At 41.5% G+C, this 11,714-nt stretch overlaps 1 protein-coding gene across 4 annotated transcripts in view; it reads left to right on the forward strand.

Annotated features, from left to right (window-relative positions):
- CTNND2 (catenin delta 2) overlaps positions 1 to 11,714 on the forward strand; it is a 529,941-nt gene that overhangs the window by 207,623 nt on the left and 310,604 nt on the right. For all 4 annotated transcript variants that reach the window (XM_089655247.1, XM_089655250.1, XM_089655248.1 and 1 more), the window contains exon 8: positions 1,005 to 1,563. In XM_089655247.1, the coding sequence (XP_089511373.1) occupies positions 1,005 to 1,563 (559 nt within the window). The remainder of the gene's footprint in view (positions 1 to 1,004; positions 1,564 to 11,714) is intronic.

Below are 11,714 nucleotides of genomic sequence, written 5' to 3' on the forward strand. Positions count from 1 at the left end.
AGAGTATTATTTAGCCAAGAGTACGCATATATCTAGAGAGGGTTTTCAATACTAGTTGTCATTATGTCAAAAAAATGGTTTTTACAGCCAGCATTTTTTTTTTTTTTTGCATCTACATCTACAAGTCATACTTGACAGGTACAAGCACTTGTTTCTTTACAACAGTTTAAATATAAGGGGGAGATTTACTAAGACTTCATGCGCACTAGCATTTTTTAAGCACATAGAAGCTGTTATCAGCATTTTTTTTCTGCTTGTAGAAGCTAAACCCTTTGTGTCCATGAACACTGTTTTAAGCTAGTAGCGGTTTTCAAGCTTCAGCGTTTAGGAGCAGAAAAAAATAGTTTTTATAGAGTTTTTGGGAGCGTTTTCCTGGCAGAGAAAAAACACTGAACGCTCCTAGACGCTACTAAAATGCTCCTAACAGCTTTTTTCTAGCTTTTTTTTTTCCCTATATGTACTGTAAAAACACTAATAAGACACTAGAGCTCCTAAACGCTACCAAAACGTCACTAAAAATGCTATTACCAGCGCTTTTTATCTGGCGTTTTTTCCAGTGTTTTTTGAGCATGGAAAAAAATGCTAGTGTGCATGGAACCTAAAACTGGTGCACACAGAATCTGGTGCAGCTGTGCATAGTAACCAGTCAGCTTCTAACTTCAGCTTGTTCAATTAAGCATTGACCATAAAACCTAAAAGCTAATTGGTTACTCTGCAGAGCTGCACCAGATTCTATGCACCAGTTTTAATAAATCTCCCCCAAAATGTATATAAACATAAAATAACACCACTAACCCCCTCATTTTATAAGGCTTAGAATTCAAGGGGTCCGCTGTTATCTCCTTTACTGCTACCTCCTTTTTACCCTATATTGTACTATCGATCGATCGATCGATCTATCTATATATCTATATCTATCTATCTATATATATATATATAGTGCTTATGTTTGTTTTTTCAGAACATTATTTAGTAGTTTTGTTAATAATCCTTTTTTACTACAGGGTACAAATAGAGTAACTCATTCATCTGGATCTGAAACCTCCCAATCACATGCTGCCTCTCAGTCAAGAGACTTTGTGCCAAGCCATGGGAGTGCTTTCCATTTGCCTGATTCTCAACATTCTTCAGCAATTTTTTATTCAAGTTCAACTTTACCGGCACAGAGAGTAAGCTCTCCTTTGTCAATGCATCAAGTAGGTTCTCCAACAAAACTCCAGAGGGTGGGGTCTTCCTCAGAGAGTACTGGCTACAGCACCACACAAAGGGTTTCTTCTCCAAAACAGTCTCCTAGTCGTCTTGCCAAATCCTACAGCACCAGTTCACCTATCAACATAGTTGTATCATCTGCTGGACTGTCTCCTTCATCGGTGCGTGTAACCTCTCCACCAACCATTCAGTCTACTATAACCTCTTCACCTTTGCATCAGTTGAGCTCAACCATTGGTACATATGCTACGCTATCACCTACAAAACGTCTAGTTCTTTCTTCTGATCAATACAATAAGCATTCACAAGAACTGTATGCCACAGCTACACTGCAAAGACCTGGCAGCTTAGCAGGTACTGTAAATACCCTAAATGTTTACATGTATATGTTATCTATTGTTATTTACAATAACTTGTTACACTATATATGTATGTACAGCATTGTATTATTGCAATAAGAGCAGACCTTCATTTAAAAAAAAAGTTTTTTTTCATTGTTCTCATACCACCTCCACAATGTAAAAAAGCTGCCCCTTTTTTATTCCTTTTACACTCCCTGCCCCATCTCCTTTTATTGCTTAGGTGTATAACCCTGCTCATGAAGCCTGCTGGGATATACAAGTCACATATCCCAGGAGGCATACCCAGCACTGGATGAGAAAAAGTCTGGCTCTTTGTCTTTAGGAGACCATTTGGTGATTTTCAAGGGCATAGTCTCTAAAAAGCTAAAATCCAGCAAAATTTTTAATTAATCATGTTTTTAGGGCAAGGAAGGGTTGGATGTCATTCAACCCATAATCTTGTGGCCAAAAACGTACTGTATGGAGAAACCTCTGGATTAAAAAAAAGTGTGGGATTACGAAAAAACAAACAATCATACTCACCTAGGTGGATGCAGCATCAGTCCAATGCTGCATCTGTCCCCTGCTTCCTCTAAGACTGAGAACTGAGTGATCAAAGTCTGCTGATTGCTCAGTTCTTGGTCTTAAGTGAGCAGAGAGCATTCACTGGAGTGCTGGGCTGTGGAGGGTTTGGGAGTGCAAAAGACATTTGGCCTTAGTTCTCCTTTAAAGTTGAGTATTACAATCTGAACTATTACTTGGTTCTATGCCTGGTGTTCCATTTTAATACAAAAAATGCATGGAGTTGGACTTAGAGTGTGATAACACCAGCATGAACAATAACATGTGCGTTACCATATTCCACAGTAACACATTGCAATGAAAAGGCACCCCATTGTACTTTGCCAGTGCACCTGTGTTGCAGCGCACCACAAAATACTAAGGTGTGTGCACTTCACTGCTGAAAATGCTGCAAGCATGATCTTTGGTTTGTTGTGGTATGTTGGGCATTACTGACATGTGTTAAAAAGGCAAGCTATTATACATAACATCTGCAAGATTGGTGTAGATTCACTTTAAAGTGATTGTAAAGCTTTTTTTTTTATTTATTTTTTTTAATAATGAAAAAAATAACAAACATGTTATACTTACCTTCTCTGTGCAATGGATTTGACTGACAGCAGCAGCAGTCAATGTCTCCTGCTGCTCTCAGCCAAGCAAGAGCAAGAAGAGGGAGGAAAAGCTGCTGCAGACGGGATAGCGCTGGATGGAAAATGGTAAGTGCTTAAGGAAGAGGGGGGATTGGTGTAGAACCATTTCCTTTAGAACCCTTTGGTGTACAATCTATGCATACTTGAAAACATTTTTTTATACTCATCCAAGCAGTTACCCGAATGCAATAATAGTTGATGAAATTCCAAAACCACATATACAAAGGTGTTATGCTAAAGGCATATTGGTTGAGAATATATAAATGCATTACCTTGTATAGTTTGGTGCTCATTTCCTACTATTTTTGTGCTTTTTGTATGGTTTTCAACTAGTATCTAAACCTCCCTTCCAGCTGCTTTGTTCATGTTGATAGCATTTATAAAAGTTTAAGAGCAAACAAGAGAGAGTTTGAAAGCGCCTTGGAAAAACCCTAATATTCTGAGAATCTTGTGTCATGGCTACACCATGTATTAATCTTTTGTAAAATAAAGCCTTCATGTGAAAACTAAACAAGGTGTAAAACAACAGTTTAAAAACTAAATAAACTTTATTACTTTGAAAGAGCATGTTTTTTGTGCTTTTGGACCCTGGAAAAATAGGAAAACTCCTAATGGCATCTAAAATAAGTCTGGCTATACACATTAGAGAGCAATCTAACATGCCAGTGATAAATGACAATGGCAAAGTCTTCTAGTGTATGTAAGCCCTGACAATGAAGTTCTTGTATTTACTCCCTTTTGGTCTGTTAAAATTACTGTTGAAAGAGTTTTGTTATACCTGCTCAAAACCTGTTGATCCGATGAGCTCATAAATTCTGTGCACTATGCTTGTCCTATACTGAAATCTCAGACAGACTAATTGGCCAGAAACCCAGATCCTGTGGCCAGAGTGGCCTTGAAACTTAACCTTAGGCATACAAACTTAACAGAGACTAACCTATACAATAGCAAGTTTTTTAATTAGAATCAACCCAGCATGGTTGAAACAGACAATTCTACATAAAATGTAAGACAAAAGACAAATTTACTTTAACATGACTGAACTACTGTTTAAATCACATATTCAATGAATAGATTAGTATCCCAGACTGTGATTCCCAGAGAAAAGCAAATCAAACACAAAGGTACTTTAATTCAGAAACTTTTTAGTGTCTGGCATGGATCCAGGTGACTTTTGCTTCAGGCTTTGCCAGCTGTACGTCAAATAGGCTTTGTATTGTGACTCCAAACATACTGTATATCTTTTAACAGCCACCTTATCATCTGTCTTTAATTTATGAGATCCTTTCAAACTGTTAGAATCATGGAATGAGGAGAAAACATAAATAAACCTTTCAAAATCAGCAACATTCTCTGTGAGATCAGAGTGCTGGGTCCTCAGCTGCTGAGAAAAGTATAAGCAAGTACATAGCATTCCAAAAAAATGTTCAGTATTTCTCTTAGGAACCATTCTAACTTAATATAAAATATTAGAAGACATTCAGGTGACAGGCTTTTTTTTCTAGTTTCTAACATCAACTTCTACTCCTATTTTTCAGAATTACATTAGGTCTTTCTACTTTTGGACAGTAGGAGGCAGGGGCGGACTGACAACTCATGGGGCCCCCAGGCAATAGGGGATCATGGAGCCCCTGTGTCCTTGCCCAAACTCAAAAAAGCCTATGAAAAAGGTACCAGGGGCATCTCATGGGGCCCCCTACTGACCCCAGGCCCTCGAGCAGTGCCCGAGTTCCAAATAGTCAGTCTGCCCCTGGTAGGAGGTGTTTGTATTCCGAATACACTCAAAACGTTTTGTAAGATCTCTCCCATAAAGTGAGCTCCACAGTCATACATACTTTCTGGGACTCCATACTTACAAACTACTTCTGATAACATGTTTTGTTTAGTTTTTTTACTGTGAGCTTTTGCAGTAGCATTTGCCACTGGCTAAGCTTCTGGCCATCCAGAAAACATGCCCACATAGACAAATGCATACTCATAAATTCCTGACTTTGGCATTTGGATCTTTCATTTTGTAATCTCTGAAAGGGATATTCAGCTTTTGGTTATACCAGGTATATAACAGGTATAGAAGTGGTATTTTTTTATAGCAATCATACATGTGCAGTTCATTATGTTCCGAATCGAAATGAAAAAACAGCCTCTGGGCGTTGGTTGTGAGGGTCTGTGGACAGGGGGCTTATCTGAATCTAGAAGCCCCCTTTAAGAAGAGGGCCACTGGACCCCCCCCCATTATGTGAATGAGTATGAGGTAAAAATAAAGTTAACCCCCCCCAAAAAAAATGTCTTCTTAAGTAAATCCACCAGCAATCACGATGGACGCCAGCCGCTGACCCAAAAAAGCAAAAAAAATGAATTTTTTTTTTTGTCCAATGGCAGACATTTCCAGTTCCCATGGATGGTGAATAAACTAAGGGATGGTGTCACATAGGGTCACGTCTCTAGGCACCCACCGACTGACGGCTCTGGTTTCCAGTGCTGACGGTAAATAAATAATGAGATGGTGTCACCTGTCATCTGGGGACCCCACCCCTTTGTTTACTGTTGGTGGGTGTCAGCTGCCGCGGGGGGCAAGCATCATGTGCACTCCATTTTTTTTTTTTTTTTTTTTTTTTCCAGGTCAGCATCTGGCATTCATCATGATTGATTCTGGATTTACTTCAGGACATTGTTTGTGTTTTTTTTAAACCACTTGCCATCCAGATTTACTGCTACAGGGCGGATGTTCTGTGTAAAATCACATATATAAAAGTGATTTGCACTTCTGCCACTGGGGGGTGTGCGCCTGCTGATGGAGCACCACTTCTGCTGTGATTGGACACAGCAGAAGCTGATCAACAGGTGCCGGCCAATGGATGAGCGCTGGCACCTCTTGATTGCCGAGGAGACTGACATAACACAGCTCTGCCTATGCAAAGAAGGCAGAGCTGTGTTATGTCAATGGCGATCTGCTAAATTTTATTCAGGGAATAAAATCTAGCAGATTGCCTAGTAAAAACAGTACATCGTAAACACACAAACACTGGCTAGGCATGCAATTAACCCTTTGATCAACCTAGATGTTTAACCCCTTCCCAGCCAGTGTCATTACAGTGACAGTGTATATTTTTGTACTGATTGCTGTATTAGTGTCACTGGTTCCCACGAAGTGGCAGTTATTATTATCGCAGTCTCGCTGAGAGTCACTGATCGCCGTATACTAGTATAAAAAAAATGTAGATGCTATAACTTTTGCGTAATATGCACTTATATATTTTTGGTAACAAAATCCCAATAGCAGAATACATTTTGGCCTACATGTGTGAAGAAATTAGATTTTTTTATTGGATATGTTTTATAGTAGAAAGCAAAAAAAATATAGTTTTTTTTAAATGTCGGGGGGGCTGGGATCTGGGGGCCCCCTTTTTGAAGGGGGATTCCAGATACTGGTAAGCCCCCTGCCCTTAGACCCCCACAACCACTGCCCAGGGTTACGGATAATAAGCCCTTGCCCCCATCAACATTGGGCAAGGTGCTTTGGGGGGGGGGGGGCCCCTGCCTCAAAGCATGTCCCCATGTTGAGGGCATGTGGCCTAGTATGGTTCTTTGGGGGGGAGGCTCTCACTTGTCCCCCCTCTTTCATGGCCTGCCAGGCTGCATGCTCAGATAAGGGTCTGGTAAGGGTTTTGGGGGGGACCCTATGCCGGTTTTTTTTATTTTGGCGTAGGGTTCCCCTCAAAATCCATACCAAATGCGGCATTGTTTGTTTACATTCTGCTTCAGCGGGAAATACCACTGACAGCAAATGAATCATGATTGTTAAGAATGCGGGGGCTGCCCTTAACAACCATTGTCCTTAACAAACAGCTATTCTTCACAATTAATTTGGATCAATTTGATATTTTGGGCTCGAAAACCTTGAATCCATAAGGAAAATACAAATCTGTTTGAAAACAAATAAATGAAATGAAACAAAATGATTTTCGTTACACATACACTGAAACAGAAATGGTAACTTAACTTCTCGATCTGGAATGAAACAAATTTTTTACTTCTGCACATGTCTAAAAGCAATTGTGGTGGATCCTGGCGCTAGCCAATGCTCATTTACTAAGGCAGCCATAACTGCTTTTGCTTATTGACACAGTCTTGACTGTGTCAAGCTGGTCATCATGGGAGAAGAGTGACTGATAGAGATAAAAGCTTATTTTTCAAAAGTCCTGTTTCATTAGGATTGTGGACCACTTGTTCTTCTCGTAATAGGGTACTTGTTCTTGGAGTTTAATATATAATCCCAACTCTACTGGGCTAGAACTAGGAATGGAATCTATGAGTTGCATAGACCCTGCACGTATCCAGGCTGTAATGTGGCATTCTTGGCTGCTGTATGATTATGCTATGATATACAGTCAGGTCCATAAATATTGGGACATCGACACAATTCTAACATTTTTGGCTCTATACACCACCACAGTGGATTTGAAATGAAACTAACAAAATGTGCTTTAACTGCAGACTGTCAGCTTTAATTTGAGGGTATTTACATCCAAATCAGGTGAACAGTGTAGGAATTACAACAGTTTGCATATGTGCCCCCCACTTGTTAAGGGACGAAAAGTAATGGGACAGTTGGCTTCTCAGCTGTTCCATGGCCAGGTGTGTGTTATTCCCTCATTATCCCAATTACAATGAGCAGATAAAAGTTCCAGAGTTTATTTCAAGTGTGCTATTTGCAGTTGGAATCTGTTACTGTCAATTCTCAAGATGAGATCCAGTGAGCTGTCACTATCAGTGAAGCAAGCCATCATTAGGCTAACAAAACAAACCCATCAGAGAGATAGCAAAAACATTAGGCGTGGCCAAAACAACTGTTTGGAACATTCTTCAAAAGAAGGAACGCACTGGCGAGCTCAGCAACACCAAAAGACCCGGAAGACCACGGAAAACAACTGTGGTGGATGACCGAAGAATTCTTTCCCTGGTGAAGAAAACACCCTTCACAACAGTTGGCCAGATCAAGAACACTCTCCAGGAGGTAGGTGGATGTGTGTCAAAGTTAACAATCAAGAGAAGACTTCACCAGAGTGAATACAGAGGGTTCACCACAAGATGTAAACCATTGGTGAGCCTCAAAAACAGGAAGGCCAGATTAGAGTTTGCCAAACGACATCTAAAAAAGCCTTCACAGTTCTGGAACAACATCCTATGGACAGATGAGACCAAGATCAACTTGTACCAGAGTGATGGGAAGAGAAGAGTATGGAGAAGGAAAGGAACTGCTCATGAACCTAAGCATACCACCTCATCAGTGAAGCATGGTGGTGGTAGTATCATGGCGTGGGCATGTATGGCTGGCAATGGAACTGGTTCTCTTGTATTTATTGATGATGTGACTGCTGACAAAAGCAGCAGGATGAATTCTGAAGTGTTTCGGGAATATTATCTTCTCATATTCAGCCAAATGCTTCAGAACTCATTGGGCGCCGCTACACAGTGCAGATGGACAATGACCCAAAGCATACTGCAAAAGCAACCAAAGAGTTTTTTAAGGGAAAGAAGTGGAATGCTATGCAATGGCCAAGTCAATCACCTGACCTGAATCCGATTGAGCATGCATTTCACTTGCTGAAGACAAAACTGAAGGGAAAATGCCCCAAGAACAAGCAGGAACTGAAGACAGTTGCAGTAGAGGCCTGGTAGAGCATCACCAGGGATGAAACCCAGCGTCTGGTGATGTCTATGTGTTCCACACTTCAGGCTGTAATTGACTGCAAAGGATTTGCAACCAATTATTAAAAAGTGAAAGTATGATTTATGATTATTATTCTGTTCCATTACTTTTGGTCCCTTAACAAGTGGGAGGCACATATGCAAACTGTTGTAATTCCTACACCGTTCACCTGATTTGGATATAAATACCCTCAAATTAAAGCTGAGAGTCTGCAGTTAAAGCACATCTTGTTAGTTTCATTTCAAATCCATTGTGGTGGTGTATAGAGCCAAAAATGTTAGAATTGTGTCGATGTCCCAATATTTATGGACCTGACTGTATGCAGCACAGTGCGGGCAGCACAGTGGCTAAATGGTTAGCACTTCGCCTTGCAGTACTAGGGTAGAATCCCAATCACGACACCACCTGCCTGGAGGTAGCATGTTCTCCCTGTGCCTTCATGGGTTTTCTCCGGGTACTCCAGTTTCCTCCCACCCTCCAAAGACATGCCGGTAGGTTAATTGGATCCTGTCTAAATTTTCCCCAGTATGTACATGTATGAATGGAAGTTAGGGACCTTAGACTGTATGCCCCTTGAGTGTTAGGGACTGATATGAATGTACTATATATATATATATATATATATATATATATATATATATATACACACAGTTGTGTTCAAAATAATAGCAGTGTGTTGAAAAAAGTGAATAAAGCTCAAAATCCTTCTAATAGCTTTTATTTCCATACACACAAATGCATTGGGAACCAAATCAAAACATGAAGAAAAATATATCAAATTTGTGTTGTTCCTCTAACACAATTGAAGAAAAGTGAATATTAGACTGTTCAAAAAATAGCAGTGTTTGTATTCTTCTTTACAAACTCAAACATTCACTATATAAACTGAAAAATGTTTGAAGATTTTGCTTTCCTTTGAATCACTTAACCACTTGCCTACCAGGCACTTATACCCCCTTATTTACCAGGCCAATTTTCAGCTTTCAGCGCTGTCGCACTTTGATTGACAATTGCGCGGTCATGCAACATTGTACCCATATGAAGTTTTGATCATTTTTTTCTCACAAATAGAGCTTTCTTTTGGTGGTATTTAATCGCCACTGGGCGCTTTACTTTTTGCGCTATAAATAAAAAAAGTGCAAAAAATTTGAAAAAAAAAAAAAGTTTCTTTGTTTCTATTATAAAATTTTTCAAACAGGTATTTTTTCTCCTTCACTGATGTGCGTTGATGAGGCAGCACTGATGGGCACTGATAGGCAGCACTAAAGGGCACTGATAGGCAGTACTAATGAGGTGTCACGGATAGGCGGCACTAATATGCAGCACTGATAGGTGACACTGATGATGGGTACTGATAGACGGCACTGACTGGCATCACTGCTGGGCACTGACTGACGGCACTGACTGGCACAACCCATGGGCACTGACTGGTGGCACTGACTGGCAGCACTGCTTAGCTGCACTGGTGGGTGGCACTGGTGGGCAGCACTGGTGGGTGGCACTGGTGGGCACAGGTGGGTGGGCACAGGTGGGTGGCACTGCTGGGCACAGGTAGGTGGCACGTCTGGGCACAGGTGTGTGACACTGCAGAGTGGCACAGGTGGGTGCACTGCTGGGCACAGGTGGGTGCACTGCTGGGCACAGGTGGGTGATCTGCTGGGCACAGGTGGGCGGAGTTAGTGGGTGCACTGCTGGGCACAGGTGGGCGGAACTTGCGGGTGGCACTGCTGGGCACTGATCATCAGGGCACTGATCATCAGTGCCCTGATGATCGGTGTCGATCCCCGCTCTGACAACTGCCGGTTCTCGTTAGTATTTTCCTCACGATCTGACAGCGTGAGGAAAGTGCAGCCGAGAACCGGCACTTGCATTTCCCTCTGATCAGCGTGTCATTGGACACCGCTGATCACGTGGTAAAAGGCCGCTGTGATTGGCCTTTTACCACATCACAGCGATCACGGAGATCACCAGGTGCGCGCGCGTTCTGGGAGGACGTCATATGACATCCACTTAGAACTGGCCGGCCGCAGTGCAGCCGTCATTCGGCTATCTGCGGTCGGCAACTAGTTAATTAATATTTGGTTGTAGTCGCACTGTTTCTGATAACTGCTGTACATCTGTGTTGCATGGAGTCAACCAACTTCTGGCACCTGTGAACAGGTATTCCAGCCCAGGATGATTGGACTACATTCCACAGTTCTTCTCTAGTTCTTGGTTTTGCCTCAGAAACTGCATTTTTGATGTCACCCCACAAGTTTTCTATTGGATTAAGATCCGGGGATTGGGCTGGCCACTCCATAACCTCAATCTTCTTGGTCTGGAACCAAGATGTTGCACGTTTACTGGTGTGTTTGGGGTCATTGTCTTGTTGGAACACCCATTTCAAGGGCATTTCCTCTTCAGCATAAGGCAGCATGACCTCTTCAAGTATTCTGATGTATTCAAACTGATCCATGATCCCTGGTATGCGATAAATAGGCCCAACACCGTAGTATGAGAAACATCCCCATATCATGATGCTTGCACCACCATGCTTCACTGTCTTCACAGTGTGCTGTGGCTTGAATTCAGTGTTTGGGGGTCGTCTGACAAACTGTCTCCGGCCACTAGAGCCAAAAAGAACAATCTTACTTTCATCAGTCCAGAAAATGTTGCGCCATTTTTCTTTAGGCCAGTCAATGTGCTCTTTGGCAAATTGTAACCTCTTCAGCACGTCATTTTTTCAACAGTGGGACTTTGCGGGGGCTTCTTGCAGATAGCTTGGCTTCACATAGGCGTCTTCTAATTGTAACAGTACTCACAGGGAACTTTACACCTTCTTTCATCTTCCTGGAGCTGATTGTTGGCTGAGTCCTTGCCATTTTGGCTATTCTTCTATCTATTCGAATGGTAGTTTTTTGCTTTCTTCCACGTCTTTCAGGTTTTGGTTGCCATTTTAAAGCATTTGCAATCATTTTAGCTGAGCAGCCTATCATTTTCTGCACTTTATGTTTTCCCCTCTCCAATCAACTTTTTACTCAAGGTACGCTGTTCTTCTGAACAATGTCTGGAACGACCCATTTTCCTCAGAATTTCAGAGAGAAATGCACTGTAACCAGCATGTACAACATTTGCTGCCTTCCTTCCTTAAATAAGGGCAATAATTGCCACCTGTTTTTCAAAGAATGAATGACCTCACTAATAGAACTCCACCCTGCTATTATTTTGAACATGCCCCTTTCAATTAGTGATTCAATGACACAG

The sequence above is a fragment of the Staurois parvus genome, unplaced genomic scaffold (assembly GCF_062004578.1).
Source record: "Staurois parvus isolate SC_StPar_1 unplaced genomic scaffold, SC_StPar_1.0 ptg000829l, whole genome shotgun sequence".
NCBI classification, from domain to species: Eukaryota; Metazoa; Chordata; class Amphibia; order Anura; family Ranidae; genus Staurois; species Staurois parvus.